The sequence below is a fragment of the Falco biarmicus genome, chromosome 9 (genome assembly GCF_023638135.1).
Source record: "Falco biarmicus isolate bFalBia1 chromosome 9, bFalBia1.pri, whole genome shotgun sequence".
Taxonomy (NCBI): Eukaryota; Metazoa; Chordata; class Aves; order Falconiformes; family Falconidae; genus Falco; species Falco biarmicus.
In genome coordinates, this window is record NC_079296.1 from 20,712,122 (window position 1) to 20,729,492 (window position 17,371).

General features: G+C 40.1%; 1 protein-coding gene across 2 annotated transcripts in view; it reads right to left on the reverse strand.

The window, feature by feature from the left end:
• ATRNL1 (attractin like 1) overlaps positions 1-17,170 on the reverse strand; it is a 525,478-nt gene extending 508,308 nt beyond the window's left edge. Inside the window, exon 1 of one of the 2 annotated variants that reach the window (XM_056352650.1) lies at positions 14,375-17,170. In XM_056352650.1, the coding sequence (XP_056208625.1) occupies positions 14,375-14,664 (290 nt within the window). In that variant the 5' untranslated portion in view covers positions 14,665-17,170. The remainder of the gene's footprint in view (positions 1-14,374) is intronic. The other variant, XM_056352649.1, reaches the window with a different exon arrangement.
• Between the last annotated feature and the right edge of the window lie 201 nt (positions 17,171-17,371).

Genomic DNA, 17,371 nt, shown 5'->3' on the forward strand with positions numbered 1-17,371 from the left:
CATCTGGAATGAGGCAAGAAACTACAGTTTTTTCCAAGGCACAGACAGGAAAAATCTATGACTCTGGAAGGCTGACTGAAGTGGCATTAAAGTACTTGCAGGACTCTCTGCAAAAAGACCTTCCTCGGTCTTCGAACTGAACAGAGCAACCCCCTCAATGGAATTTTTCCAAACACAATGAGACCCCTTGGAGCAGAGGTTGCATTTGCGAAAAATAACAGTTCCCGAATACAGATAGCAGGATCTGCACTATCCAAAGTATAGATCTATAGAGGAAAAAGGTAAGCTGATCAGATCTACTGGTCTTCATAAACTTTACTTCTTTTCTACCTGGGGCTTTTTTCCCCCCAATGCGGAAAAACTTGAAACCTTTGGAAGATGTTCAGTTACCACACATTTCAATCAGAAATGGCCCTCTACATATAACTAAAACCTTTCTGGTTTAATGCTTTAACTGCTAATAACTCGACAAACGCATCTGACCAACAAGTATTAACACAAAAGGCCTTTCTGTTCATACAGTCCTGTAGATTCAGTCCATCAGACACATAAAGAGATGAATTTTGCTTCAGATTTGCTTCAGGTGGTGGTATCACTAAATCAGACAACTGAATGTACTTTGATAACATTTTTGGACACCTACAAAAGATTGTTGCTTGATTCCTAGAATATCACATTATTTCTAGTACCAACAACAGAAAAAATTGGTTGAGAAAAAGTGTCTCCCATGCTGCCAACAGCTCCAGACATTCCTGACAAATACATATACTACTAAGTAATGCATATACTGCTATTTTATTGCAACCAGGAGGAGAATTAATAAAATGAGATGTTACGTTACTTTGATGAAGCAACAGAAACAGGACTAAACACATATAGAATCAAGTATTCTTACTTCATACCAGTTATACAAAAAAACCCACATATATTAAGATTTTTTTTCTCCTACCCTTCAGCACATCAACCCCAATTCAAACATCCTGAATGCTTTTCCTTCTGTGCTCTTTAACATAAATTCAAAACCCAGCTACTCCCAAAGAACAGTCACACCCCATAGTCCAGTTACTGTTTTGTTTTCCAAGTGCCCATTCTGTTCCATGGTAGGATTCTAATTTCTCTTCTGCATCCAAACACAGTAAAGCTCCCAGAGATTTCATGATATATTTTTCTAAAGAAGCTTCAGACAAGGACAAATTAAAAATATTTTAAGAGAGGATAGAAAATTTGCTTAAGCAAAAGCTAGCATTACTCTTTCTTTACATGCATAAAACATGCTTAAGGAGAGCATTCCCTTGGACATCTCTAACTCAAAGAAAATATTTGGAACCACAATTCTAACTAAAAGCAGACAGTTCATAATTATTTTTCCTTCTGAATGCAACGGGAATGTAATTCAATCACACCTATGAGAACTGTTCATATAATAAAGACATTCACAGCATTGGAAGAAAACTTAACACCTTGATTCTAAAAGTACGAGGAAGATAAATGCAGTCCCATAAAGTTAATTAGGTGAAAAGATTATTTCACCAACTTATTTGTATCATTTAAAAATCCATCTAAAAAGGACTCATTGTATCCAGCCATACAAACTTCAAAAGCATATGGCATGAAGTATCACAAACACTGATTGTCAGTGTCGTTCTTTTCTATAATTATCCTTACATTCTTTTATTGGGAAATTTTGTTTTCCTTCATTTTGCTCTAGTTTTTAAAAATTAAGACAAATACAATAGGCAAAGTAACTCAAGATGTTACAAGATTACAAGGTGATGCATAAGTACATACATACACATATTTTTTTAAAAAATGCAGGATAGCAAACATTTTACCACCTATACATGAAAGATGCACTATTCTCATATACACGTAATTTTAACAGTCTGATTCTCCATTCCATTATACGAGTTTCCTGAACTTTACCTTCAAATTAAAGAGACTAATTACATCTTAAGACTGTAACAACTGAGTCAGGCCTGCAGTCCAATTGCAAGTGCAAAGTTATGAACAGTCTTACTCCTTGTTATAAAATAAACACTAATTGAACAGAAATCAAATACATTAATATAATTTTATTTCTTAATATTTTTATTAAATAGCAATTGACATGATTTATTAAATTAATATTTATATTAAATTTTTATCCTACAACTGCCACTAAGTCCATGAATGCTTTCTGATGGCATATACCATCATAAAAGTTTACCTGTCTCAAAAAAATATAAAAAAGTTCCTATCCTGAATCAATTACAAGCCCTAAATCCTCTTTTGTGAACATGCTCAGGTTTCACCTGTTTCTACAACACACCTTACTTTGCATGGAGTGGCCTCCTTAGAGAGTTTCTTTCAAGTCCCACGTCAAGGAAATACTTCTGCAAGTACATGGAACCTATGAACTGCATTCATTATCCACATAGCTTCTGAAAGTTACTTCTGAAGAAGTCTATTTCCCCCTCCTGAAACTTCAACATGATTAATTAGATGAGCAGACATACAGTATTTCTGATATGCAGACATCACACGTATCCACATGGCTATGCAATTTTTCCTTTGCTGTCTGAGCTAATAACTTAGGAGTCACAAAGCATACAGGCACACAAAACCCTCAAGAACTGCAGAAGTGAATCTGTACTAAGGAAGAGTCAGTATTGGGCAGGAGAAACAAACTAAAAATCCTTCTGATACTACTAAGCACAGATAATATCCTCCAAAACTCTCATACCTGTTATAAAAAAAATCCACCCTTAAGATTCACAGCAACAAGCAGGCCAGATTTGTGCAGCCTGTAACCGAGGTTACCACTGAACTCTAGTACAGAGATGCCTTGAACAATATTACTAGCCTATGGTGATGAGCACATGCACAAATAGAAACATGTAATGCTAGTATGTATTGACTAGGATATGCAACTTCTTCTGCACAGCAATATTCTTACACACAAGCCTAACCTCAGTTCCATAATTTCCTTCAAAGCCGTGGTTTGCAGGTTCCCAGACATTTCCATCCAGATTTTTTAAGAGCATTTTCCACTTTTCTTTGGAAGCAATGACAAGATCTTTTAGACTACAACATCATCTTAACTATAAGGCAAGTATATGCTACCAAGAAGAATGTAATAAGCGAAGAACAGATAATTCAACAAGGATGATCAGCTGTCCTTAAAAACAAACAACCACAAAATAAAGTCATCCTATCGTTTAAACTATATAATCAGAACACATATACTTCATCAATACATGATATACTGAAGATGAGCTTGCAGAACTTGTTAGATTATAGGTTGACATCATCTCAGAAAGCCTCCTAAATACTTCTGGTCTGTTAAAAGCAAAACAAAGCAACCTAAACAGAAAAAAATAAAAACTGAGAAATTGAAAGAGAGAAAGACTCAAAAACATGACAAAGGAAGGAAGAACACAAAAGTTGCTGCTTCTTGAAGATTTGTAAATTTTTAAACATAAGATACCTGAGAATTTCCTTTATCAAATAGTGTTGCTTTATTCAAAAAAAGTATGCTTTCAAGTAGCACCAGAATAAGCGATATGGTACGCTGAAGTCTAAGCCTCCAATTGCATAACCATGAGGACAACAAAGAATATTTCTTCTACTAAAGATCTGGTGCGGTCAACTAAAATTAGCATGTTAGCTTCGTCATTCTTCCAGACTTGCAGCATAATAATTACCTCCATACCCAGAGAATTACATAAAGCCAACAAGGAAGCTTGGAGATTAGAAAGTTACAACATAAACAACGTAAGTTACAATATCCCCCCTGGCTGCTTTTAAAAAAAAAAAAAAAAGATAGACCAACTACAGACTCAGTCCAACTTTGACTCCCTGCCTTATTTGAATGCAGGACAGCTTCCAAGATCAATTCTCTAAGTATTCATCAACCTCTAACCTATATCAACATTTATACCTGCATTAACAGGTATGCCCCCCATATACTCACTGAATGACACACAGTATGTGTTTGGAACAGTCAGTCTAAAGCATCATCACAACACTCCTACTTCGTGCTTAACTAAGCCAGATAAAAAGTATGATACAGATGTGTAGAGGTAAGTACTTCCTTGAATATAGAACCCAGTATAGGGATTTTGGAAATTAAAAGCTCTAAAAAAATTGTGTCAATTTGATTTTTAAAATAGATGCTTACAGATTATTCCCACAAAGTTACATGCTATTAAAAAACACCCAGGAAAAAAAAAAAAAACCCAAAGATTTAAATACAAATGTTCTGGAGTTAATATTTATATCACCATTAGGTTTTAGAAAACATCTGCAAAAATCTTTTCTAACAGTTGTCTTAACATATTACAGCTGTGCACACAAGTGCAAGTTGTATTTTTCCCAAAGCAGCTATTGATCAAGTATTTGTCATTTCTCAAGACCACCTTCTAGCTCCTGTTCAATGCTTTAAGTCAACTGAGGCTTTTCTAAAAAGTAACTTAAGAAGCAAACAAAACAGATCTGCTGATACAAAAGGACTACAGAAGTACACAGCTTAATTACAGCAGCTCTATGATATTTCCTATGAAACACACAGGTTATTTCCCCCTTCCCCATAACTGCTTTGGAGCATCCTGCATATATCCCATATACATTTGATTATCAAGTAACCTCCAAAGTACATTCATCAACTGAGCTTGCACACACAAACATGAATGTGAGCAATTCTGTGTTTGTTTTGGTTTATCATTCTGCATTTTCTTTATGAGGAATACATATTTTTACATACACACCCTACTAATCTATAGATTAAAAAAAGAGAACAATTAAAGGTGCAAATTATACTACAGTTGGATTAATCAGTACTTCAGTTCTACTAATAAGCTGGAACTGTCAAGTGTTCCTTTATACAAGTCAGATTACACCAAAGATTTCTTGAATTTTGAAAGCTGAGATGCATTATCAAGAAAATTAAGCTTACCATATTTTATTCATCACTACTATCCATTATGAAAAGGAAAGTAATTTAAAATGCAGCATGACTAGCAAGATATTTTTCTGGTTAATTTATCTCTGTCCTTGGACTGGGGGCTGCAATCAACGAAGCCCATTTGTCTTCTTGATTCACAGTGCCTCATGGTTTACTTACACCTTGAATAGAAAGTTTCTACAAAGCTCACCAGAGTATTTAAGGACATTGTTAACCCCAGCTCTCCTCCCAGGATTTTGACCAAAACCATTGCTGCTCACACTTTACTGCTGCAAGTGGTAATGTACATAGTTGAAATCTGACCCTTTTGTGATACTTCTGATTGTTCTTCAGTCCCAGCTCCTACATCCCAATAGTTACCTAACATACTCAACATGATCCTCTTTTTTCATTGAAGGCAAGTTATTAGCCTCCAAGACAACAAAGAACAAGCTGAAAATTAAAAAACCATGGGAACAAACATACAACTAATACATAAAATAAAAATGCATGTCCATAATAAAAATCTACATTTAAAGACTGTAATCAGACCCACAATTCTGTAATAACATAACGCAATCATTCTGAAAATTAGGAATGCATGGTTCTTCAAGATGGCTATAGGAATGCAGTAACTAATACAAAACATTGTACTCATACAAGTAGAGCAGTAACTCTTCAAAGTATCTGTTTAGTACTATGGCATATGACAATATTTTGTTTGTAACATTTAATTCAAGGTTGGGGGTTGGGTCTTTGGGGGTCTTTACCTTCTGAAATAAAAATCTTATGTGACAGTCAAAGTACAATTTTTTTTCCAAGGATTCCCTTGAATAAAAGAACAAGTTATTCTGCAAATATTCTGCAATAATACAGACTGCTTGCAAGTTTTAGGTCCATCTGACCTAACAAGGAAGCAATTTTACTTATTTGAGATATACAGCACAGTTTGAACAACATTACTTCATGCCATAGTATTTATCATATTCTAGCAAGAAATGCGTTCTCTAAAATGGTAACTAGTTTACTAGCTGTTCCTCGTCATTACATTGATGGGTCACCTCAAGTCTTAAACCTTACAGGAGGCGTTATTTTCTTCTTACAGATGAGACACTGGAGCACATAAATTATGGAAGGAATTCACAAGTAAACATAGACACTGTCATTTTATGTGCACTTGGTCTTTAAGTACTTCAGTAGTTGTTCCATTGCCAGGTAGTCTTAGATCCTGGCTTCAAAATTTCCTCCCTAAATCACAGTTCTCAGACACGTGCTGCTTAAAACTTGGAAATATTCTGTGGCTAGCTTCTTTCTAAACATCATTAGCATGAACAAACTAGATATTTTGCCATCATATGATGGTAGTAGCATATTTCCATCCTTAAGAAAGAAATATAAAATACCGATTCAAACAGATCCTGGAATCGATTTCTTTTAAATTTGGGGAGAGATTTTACAGTGAATTTGGTTTTTTGCAAAAAACTGTTGCATTAACAGGCACTTTATGAATTACTTTACCCTATAAAATATATATATTTATATATATATATATATATAGGTATATAGAATAGTCAATAGACCTGGTGGCTGCATTATTTCTCAGAGGTCTAAAAGCTTAAGGTTTTTCTGTGTGCAGGAGACATCAAACCCAAATGCAGTTTTTGCACCTTGTGAATAAACATGAAATAACAGACAGCGTTGAGCTCAGATCCATCATTTCTCATTAGGGTTTTACTCCACACGGAGCTCTGAAATCATTGCGACTCTTAGGTCCACTCATTACACGCCTTTAAAAACGCATAGGGTAACCTGTAATACTAGTTTGAAAATTCCCACTGCTCATCCACCTCACAAGAAAACATACACTTTGCTTATAGGCTACTTAGTTTTGCCTATAGCTCCTTTATTACTTTTAAGTGTTGCAGTTCATTGAAGTACTCATGTTTTCAGGTGTCATCATAATTTATTCCTCCTTACATGATCTTTGTAGCATATTTTCCAAGACTGGACTATACAGCTAGTAATAAATTCCATGGACAGTGACAGATATTCTTCAGTACTGCATGCATTTTCCAATGTATTTTTTTGTTGTCTATGAAGTAGTGTTTTAAAGTAAGTTTGTTTTGTGGGCTTTTTTTTTTTCCCACCAGCACTTCAGTTAGTATGTGTAAGAATATCCCAATGACATTCCTGCAGCATCTCACATTACCTCCTACCTTTTCTCCCTACATTTTGGTACAATTAAATCAATTTCTAGTGCCGTGTGACAGACTGATCTCTTAAAAACTACTCTTACTCATTTTTAAAAGGTGACAAGAGCTACAGTAATGCCTTCCAAAATATGATCACCATGCCTCCTTTTTCATTAAAGGAAGTAAGAGGTGCACAGTGTAAGACTACTTATGTGCCAAAATAAATTTAAAACATAATAAATACTAAATGCTTTAACCAGTATAGACATTTATGTATCCTTTTTAGACACACTGAAATTTTTAGACACCAATAGCAATGGCAACCAGCTTTTGGTGCTGTCTTAAGACCTGACAGGGTCATCAGCCATCTGTTCCCATACTTATTTGCTTAAGTAACTAACTGCTTACTCCACAAACAAACTAGACTCCAGAATTTTGCCTAAGTTGCATTTGGATTCAGTCCTATAGATGGTCTCAGAGTTCCACACAGAAAGGCACTCTGTACATTGTTAATTATCTATTGCTTGGGGGCGAGGAAGAGTGGTCTTTTTAAGAGATCGTAGTTCCATCCCAAACACATACATGCCTGTAGCCCCACAATGAAATGCCATCCACATAGGGGAGGCTGTGTTCAGTACACAGACTAGTTCGAGAAAAGCAGGGCCACATAATCAATCACTCGATACTGAGGATGCAACAACTCTGAGAAGACTTGTGAGGCAGAAAATAATGAACGGAGTTGCCAGCACAGTGCTAAGCTTAGAAGCGTTCTCTGCAGCTGCACACAGCAGGACACCGAGCAGCAGAGGAGTGGTTACTCTGCTTCTACATTTCACCAGTACCACCATTACCAAAAGAACAAGCATCTAGTTCTGACATTCATAGTTCAGGAATGAGGAAAAATAAGGAAGGCTAAAATCCAAGTCAGCAATCAAGTATGGAAAAAATTGTTTTGTGCTTAGAGATATGGTTTAGTGGTGACTTGGTAGTGCTTAGGTTAGTGGCTGGACTTGACGATCTTAAAGGTCTTTTACAACCTCAATGATTCTATATTGAGACAAGGAACACTCTTACTCCATTCTAAGTGAAGCAAACGTGACCCTTTTTTCACCTACACAGGGAACACAGACCTGACGTACTGAAGGCTCTGCAGTGAAGGCCAATCTCAAACCATGAGAAAACAGGGAATTTTAAAGAGACAAAAAATGAGGTAAGGTAGATTTTTCTGGATGGGGGATTATGCATTTGATTTTGCTGGTTATAGCAAATGGTGCTGATAATTAAGCAATGCAAGAACTCTGAAAGTCTGTAATGAGCTTTCAGTCAGTGGAAGTGTCTTCAGATATGTGCAGATGCTTTTCTAAAACACATGTTCAACTCAGAAATTAATTCCATTACCTTACAGCCTGCATAAGGCAAGCTCTAAGAACATTCGGTCTTGTCTATATACTAAAAAAAAAAATATGGAAAAAACATTCAAATGTTTTAGTGGTGGACCTGGTAGTATTAGGTTAACAGCTGGACTCTGATCTTATGGGTCTTTTCCAACTTAAATCATTCTGTATAGGATGTATTAAAAAACAACAAAAATACACTCTAATAAAAATAATTTTTTTAAGTTTTAAAAAGATAGCTTTACTTTCACAAAAACCACTTCTCACTGCAGATTGTTTAGCTTGTAGGATGAGATTGGTATGGTCACATGGCTCAGGCTTCTACATTTCAAAACAAGATTTTGATAAAAAATTAAAGTCCTTACAAATTCAAAACCTCTTTATCATATCAGCTATCACTGTATTTTAAAATGTTAGCACAGAGAGAATAAGTCACATTGGAAGAAATATTTTTCAAAGAATCACCACTAAAATAAATTTAAATAAAGATCCCATTTTATAAGGATAAAATCATAATCACTGATGTTTCTACTAGTTTAATTATATTAACATTCACATGTTGAGTTATAAAAAGGCAATTTGCAGGGTAAAATCTCACACACAATTCCACTGATGTCAATAAGAATACTTAGGCACATGTCTTCAATCAGATACAGGCTATGCTGATGACAAAGGCAATTTTGTAACTGAACGACTGACTTGGGATTTCACCCTGTATAAGTTGCACCAGTTTAATGGTGATTTGTTTCACATTAAAATTAAGACAAATCAAGTCTATACCACTTCTAAAAGGGACTTTTTTCCCATCCACACCTGCTCATTCCTGCTACCTCCTTTGGGTCAGCAAGAAACTTAAAGTGAGTGAAGTAACATGAGGAAACTGAGCTGGCTTAAAAAAAGAAGTTGGCTGGAAGGTGGGGAGACACATTCCTGTTGATACTTTTGAACTCTCTGAAGGAATATTAATGCTTACATAAGAAGCAGAAAGATGTAATCAGAGGAGCATGAAGGATAAAGTCACAGCTTTTCACAGCAGCATGAATTTCAAGTGGCTGCAGCTAGAACTTCTTTCTAAAGATCACTTTTTATACAATATTATTGTTCATTTACAATCTGCAATTTCAGGACACTTTTGTGAGTCAGCACAAGTGAGAGTTTTAGACAGAAATAAGGATGCTGTCTGAAATAATAAAATTTGATACCCTTTTAACATTTCATTTGTGAAGGCTCTCGTGCTCAGAAATTGTTTTGTCCTTGAAGAATGCAGAACCTTTTATAGCAGCTCTAGAAATTAAGGAGAACATGCAGGAGGTAATTTAGCAGTGCAATAAGAACATCTGGAGATAAGGTTTAATAATAAAACAGATCCATTTGCTCTTAATCTCTCCATAACAACCAGATATCTAGGACTAGGCAAAGCAGATTAACTGAAGCGGAGGTACTCCGAGGTGCTCACCTGTCCTGTACAGCCTCCTTTGTTACATATGCCAGTTGGGACTCACAAGTTACCACATAAACAACAATAACCATCTGGAGACACAATCTACTTCAAAGACAGCATTTTAGAAGATGATATTTCCAGTGATTTAGGTACTCAAAAACTTGAGAGGAAGAGCAGTTTCATCCTAATTTTTTCTCTAATGTTCTTCTACACACCAGCGTACAAACCAGCGCTAGAGAAAGGGGCAACTTTTTGTGCCGCCTAGAGGAAAACTCTTTTTTTTTCTTCCAAGAAGTCTTTCTGGGAGTAGGAAAACTAATGAAAACCCTTTTCCCATAGTGCTGCATCTCAAGATTGATTGACTTTCACATCTAAATATGTAGAAGCTGTGACTGCAGCTTTTCATGCAGTTGGGCCATTCATAACGTTTGTCTCTCTGAATTCCCTGGAGCATCATAACACAACTCATCGGGGCAGGATTTCCCTCTCCCTTCTGCCCAAACCTGTATCATGAAAACTGTAACTGACCAACAAATTCAAAGGTGTAGGACAGGGGAAGAAAGTGTGACAGATGTAGCATTAAAAGTTTCATTTTGTTAATAAATCAATTTATCATAATAAAAGCAGACACTGTGCTTTTATGCTTGTGGTTTTGTTTACATCTTGGGCACCATGTTGTTTGAAGCTCCCCGTTATAAAAGTAGAACCTGCTCACCCTTTGGCTTTCTTATCTTTCCCCTGTCTTCCATAGGCAGGCAGACAGGATTCCTTTCCTCTCTCTTTTTATAACTAAATTTTCCTTTTTTATTATTTATGGCAAAAAACTATTTTTTTTGCCTTCTGTCAGAGCAGGAGGGAAGAAAAAAATAAAAATATTTGAGAGAAGGAAATAAGTCAGAATTGTATTCAGATATCCATCCTAAAAAAAAAAAAAAAGTAAAATAATTCACTGAGGCCTAGATCATTCTGAAAAGTGACTGACACAGATGTGAATGTAATGCAGTAAGAACAGCAACACTTCCATTTATATAATGAATTACCACATGCTTCACAATACAAGGAGTAAACACAAAAGTTGATAATTAAGAGTAATAAAATAGTTCTAGAGAATCTTTTTGCCCATTTTTCCCCCACCCACCCACCCTTTCATCCAGTCCAGAGCAGCATTTGCATCTACTCAGTCAGTACTTCTACAGGGAAAAGGCAAGGTTACCATAGTACTGTCAATTACTTTTGATACCTGCTTACTAAGATTGATCAATTATTCTTGACTTATCCCTTCTATGTTGTTATTTCTCAGTCTAGAAAAGAAACAAAGCCAGAATTACTACACATCTCTCACCAAAGACTTAATGGTCCCAAGTTACCCCTAGGCAGAGTATTTCTCTTATGATAATGTTTCTGATGCTTGCTAATGTGAGTCACTCATTCCCAGAACAGCAAAAATAACCATACTTCACTTGTATGAAGAAAAATAAAGACCTTTTTATTTTCAAGCATTTTAAGCCTACCCTTAACAACACAAAAAAAAAAAAAAACCAAAACCAAAAAGCCACAAACACACACACACACACCACACAAACCCCAAACTATTTCCCTCAACTAATCAAATAATCTACTGACAGAAAACGGGTTTCACTGGTGTCCACTTTAGGTCATTAAAAGTTCAGTGTTGATCTTGCCTAAACAGACCCACCCAGGCACTTCAAACTGCTGAAACTTTGAAACACTGTAAACATTTAGAATAATAAACAAGGCTCTATTAGCTTTTGTATAGATCGTGTCTACAACCCATAAATTACTTGTTAACGCAGTTTTAATAGCCAAACACACTTCTCAATTGTCCTCATTCTGAAACATTCTTCATAAACATTTCTTAATGATAGAGCCAACTGCTGCAGAAGTGATACACACCCAACATGACTTGTCAAAGGAAAGCACCACTGCTGCAAAAGTCCAGCCATGGCTACTTACGTATAAAGCAGACACTCACACTTCACAGACACAGAAACAAAGTGCAAATGGTCCACAATAATAAGTCAAACTGTTAATTGCCACAGAAGTCAGAAAGTTCCTCAATCACTTGGCCATAAGGCAGGCTAGCATCCTTTTTCCAACTCTTCAGCTGGAAATACTCGATTCACCACCCCCTTCAGCCCCCATCTGAATTTTCAGGATGCAAAATACAACCACTCCGAATTGCTGCTTGTGTTGTAAGACACGTTAACATATTTCATGCCATCCCCAGCTCACAGGACTTGAAAAAGCTTTAAATTGCAGAATGCTTGTTTTCATTGCAGAGCACATTTTACTTCTAAGAATAAAGATTCCACATGAGCTATCAAAGATATCACTGTGAAAGCATCCTCAGTAAAAAACAGGCCTCCAATATAACAGAAACAACTTACTTCCATAACGAAAATCACAACGTGTCACTGTCATTTCTAAAGCTAAGTATGAAAGAATATAAAGGAGTTAATGAGAAATCTATTCCGATTTCACCAAAGCTCCTAATAGCACATCAATTAACCACTGTGTCAGCTTAGCTCAGAAGAGGAGCCCTTCCAACATTCAGGCAGAACTTCCTCTAGGTGGGGATGGATTATTAACTTTCTACCAGAAGTGAGAACCTAACCCACTGTGCCTTCTCACTCGACAAATACAACCAGTGAAAAGACCTAAATGCTTTAACAAATGATCAAGCAAACACCTGTAAGGACTGGATAAAGGCTTCAGTAACCATTCAGAGAATATACTGGTTCACCACAAGCTTTGAAATTTAAGAAATTAAAATGTGCTTCCATCCTTGCACTGTTAGGGTCTGTTGTGAGTGGCATCGAGACAAAGAAGGATACAAGTAATCCCTTTAAAGGAAGGAAATAGCAGCTCTGCAAGCCTGTCTCCTGCAGATCCGCACACACAGATTCACCTGGGCCTCCTCTCCTCACTCTCCATCCCTACGCAATTAGCCCATTGTTCCACAGAGCAGGACAAACCCCGAGTGCTCAATACATACAGGCAACAAATGACCAACTTAAAATTGTATTAACAAGTTCACATGCAGGAAAGATGTATAATATTTGCCTGATATTACCTTTATAACTCAAGTTATAATCAAACTGATAGAATCCACCAAATATGATCAATTCATTCTTTCTTTTTCTACAGCATATACACTACTTCAGCCAACATGTCTGACCCCACTACTCCTTAATGTCCCAAGCTAACAAGTTACTGGATTTCCTTTTTGTTTATTTAGGAATGAGTGACCTTGAATTAAATGTTTAAAAAAAAAGGCATAAATTATATGGCTTAAATTTTATTGCTCCAAAGAGAAAACAAAACTTAAACACAATTTAAGGTAAGACAGTAATTGATACTTTTAACCTGTTAAAAGTACTTTTCCAAAGACAGAATTTGAATTCCCTGAGACACAGCCTCACCAGTGCATTGCTATTAGCTAGGTACTAGAACATTTTCCAGCTATATATGTCAATATACGTAATAGAGTTTCTGCTTTTAAGGGGTGTTTTACAAGGGAATGAAATGAGATGTCCTGTCCAAGGTTATATAGCAAAATAACAGCAAATAGAACTCTTCACAGTCAGACTTTATACTGATACCAAAGGGGGCGGGGGGAAAGTGACAGCCCTATAAATTAAGTCTTCTTTTCCAGTACATATAGAAAAGCAATTGTCAGGGTGCGCTTCCTTCATACTGATCAATGACTCGGCATCACATCCACTTTTAAAAATGAGAAGGTAGTTCTAGTTTTGCTGACCACTCACTCCTTTGCAAAAATATGTTACAGTTTGACACTTCGCAGTGTCTCCTCTCCTGCAAACCTGTACACCGAGTGATGTCTATTTCACTGAGTTACACTTTACCTTATCCTGAATGTGCCTGACTAATACCCACTTAGCTAAAGCACTTTGAAAAAGAGGAAGACTAGAACGAGCAAAAGGCTTTCACTCTCCAGAAGAAAAAAGTCATTCAAATCCACTGGTCATTTTTGCTCCCTGGGCAGCCCCATCAAGTGCACATGTCATTTCCATGACAATTCCGGAAGGGACAGCAGCTACACAGCTTCAGGCCGGTTTATCCTCGTCTCTCTGTCCCCAGCAAATGGAACAGCCTATTTTCAAGCGGGTACAATTTTCCTTCGGAGGACTGCATCCTGTGTTCTTAAAGGAAAGGAACCTATTGCATCCTTAACTCTGCCACATACTTCTACCGCACATGAACAAAATCACAGCAAACACAAGCCAAAAAAAACACAACGACCAACCCAAAAATACAAACAAACACAAGACCCCAAAAGCAAACAAACAAAAAAAAACCAACCAAAAAAAACCAAGCAAGTGAAAACGACAAGGAAAGGGTGTAGGAAGGAGGAAAAGGGAATTGCAATAAAGCAGAGACTTACTTGAATCTGCCCTGGCAGTGTTGGCACTGGTCTCCCACCCAGCCCTGGTCGCAGACACAGGTAGAGTTGACACAATGACCCGAGAAGCAGGAGATTTTGTCGCAGGACTTGGACTGGGACACCTGGGCGTAGAGGGCCAGGTACAAGAAGCCGTAGAAAAGCAGCCAGCTGTTCACATCCAGGAGGGAGGCGAAGCAGCAGCAGCAGGAGGAGGGGAAGGGTCTCCCGGCGCCCAGAGGCGCGGGGGCAGCTCCGGCGCTGCCCAGGTCCATCTTGCCCGCGGGGGCCATGGCCGAGGCGCGGCCGGCGGCGGGCAGCGATGGCAGCGCCTCCCGCGCACCCCGGGCAGGGGCAGCTTCCCCCGGGGAGAGAGAATCCAGCCAGGGAGATTCAAACCCCCCGCTTCCTCCTCGCCTTCCCTTTCCTCCCTCCCTCCCTCCCGACCCCAGCGCTGCCTCCTGCGGCCCCTTCAGCCCTCCGCACCCCGTCACTCCCGAGGGGAAGCCCGGCAGCCCTCAGCCATCCGCCCCTTCTCTTCGTCGTCCTCCTCAGGGCTCATCGCTCCGATCTTCTTCCATGGAGGAGGAGAACTGCCTCTTGACCTTGTGTTTTCTCCTCGCCAGATATGCCCCCCACCGGCGTGCACACACACACACACACCCGCCCACCACCCTCGCTCACGCAGCCCCCCGGCTCCCCCTTCTCCTTTGTAGTCCCGCGGCCCGCGGCGCAGCAGGCGGCCGCCAGAGGCGCGGGGAGGCGGGGGCCGCGCCGTCCTCTCGCCACTCGGTCCGATGGGAGGTGAGGGCGGCCGGGCTCCGGAGCCGTTACGGCACCCCGCACCGGCGGGGGGGGGGGGAGGAGAGGGGGGACTCGGCGGCCAGGAAAGGGCTGAGGAGCTCTTATCGTCTCTCCGCGATTAGCCCTGCAGGAAAGAGAGGCGAGAGGAGGGTTAACAGTCCCTCCGGGTCCCAGCTGACAGCTTGCAAGCAGCCATTTTTAAAGACTAATTGTCATCGCCTCTCGGAGCCGCCCGCTCGCTCTGACGCCCCCCGCCCCTCGGCCCGTTTGGATCCGTCCCTCCGTCCGTCCCTCCGCGGCGGGGGGGACCGGCGCGCCGGCAGCTCCCGCGCCCCGCCAGCCTCTCCCGCGCCTTCCCCCGCGCCCAGCGACGGCCGCCCGCGCCCGGTGCTTCAGCGGGCACCGCCGCCCCCGCGCTGCACGTAAAGACAAGGCGGAGGGCGCTGAAGCGGCGCCGGCCCGGCGCCCCCCGCCGCGGGCACGCAGGCCGCCCGCCGCACAAAGCCGGCCAGGCTGCCGCCGCCCAGACCTCGGAGGCCCTACGGCCCCGCGGGGGGGGAGACGGGGGTCGGCGGGCGGGGGCAGACCGGGACGGCCCCGGGGCGCCGTTAGCGGGGGAGGGGGAAGGGGGGCGGGCTCCGGCGCCGTTCGGCTGCCCCCCGGCCCCGCTGAGCGGGCAGATGCCGCTCCGGTGCCTCCCCGCCCGCCGCTGTCTGCCCCGGGTCTGTCTTCGGACTCGTCCCGGCTGCCGCTGGAACAGACGTCGCAGCCGCCGCGGAACCCTTCACGTCCCCGGCGCTCGTGTCACGGGTCACATCCAGGCGCTGCCTTCCACTTAGGGCCCGCGTGGCAACAGAAGTTCCAGGATTTGTAAATACAGCGGCACCGAAGTAATTGTGGTAATAAAGTTGCCTAAAATGTCCTTTTTCTTCTCTGCAAAGCGTGCCGTACGCTGCCTTTGTCAACTTTGCTACAACCCGTTTTCATCTTACATTTTTTCTACAAGGAAAAAACAATGAGCCTTGCTGTCAAGCAACGAAGAAAATAACAGCAATCAAACCCTCTGAAACCTTCTCATAACAGTGGCATTGACAATTTATGACATGATGACTCTGTTCCAAGATAAAGAAAAGGTATTTAATGTCATCTCCTGGCACCATCTCAAAACGGACAGGTCCAAAGCGACCCATGTTAGAGTCTGAAATCGGTTCCCAATGAACCCTTCTCCAGGTTCTGCAGTTCTTGGACTGCATGGGAGTTGTTTGGGGTTGGTTTAACCTGTTTTCCCTGGCAGACTATTAAACCCTCACCTGAACTTCCAAAAAACTCGAAGTGCATCAATGCTATAGCAAGGAGCACGGTAACATCCAGCAGTATCTATTTGTACTTTGTGTGAAATAAGAGTCCAACTGCATCCAGCGTTCAGAACTAAGTACAGTGCAAACAGCATAGCAAACCGGTCTGTGCCTTAAGGAATTTACCTTCTTGACAGAGGGAATACCTGAAAGTGTGTGGGGAAAACAGAGGTGATTTGTCCAGTTTCATTGCAGAGGGTGTCAGGAGGCCCGCAAGCTGCTCTCAGTCCAGGAGCCTGTACATTGTCTTCCTAACAGAGCTGAGATAGATCATCTCATTGTTCTGGATCAGACATACTTCTTAGCTATTAGGTATCTCTTTGTATGTGTTTTGTAACGAGTTGGTGAGTTCATGCAAAGAGAGGAAATGGAAATTGTGTTGCTGCTTTATATTTCATGAAAAAAAGCTGAGGCTGAAGCCTTTGTTGAACAGTCTGCTAATTGTACAATATTACATGTGATTAAGGCTGCTGAACAACTGTCCTCTGTTAAATAACATTATGACACCAGAAATGCAGTTAATAGGAGATTATAGTCCAAGACACAAAGTCAGTTCACGATTGCTCTTTAATCTAGAAATGCTTTAAGCAATATTTTTGCTTACCATGGCACAGAGATACATTCCTCCTCCGCTTTCTCAATTCCTTTATATCCACCAAAAAAGTTCCAAAGCCAGCACTGCCTTTTTCTCAGACTGAAAAAAGATTTTACTTCAGGTCTACACAAATCAGACAAATTTTTGAAATTAGCATTTGCAGCAAAGCTAAGATCTCAACAAAATCAGACAAGATATCTACCCCCAAAAGCACAATGACCAATGTGCATTTGTGGATTAAATGTC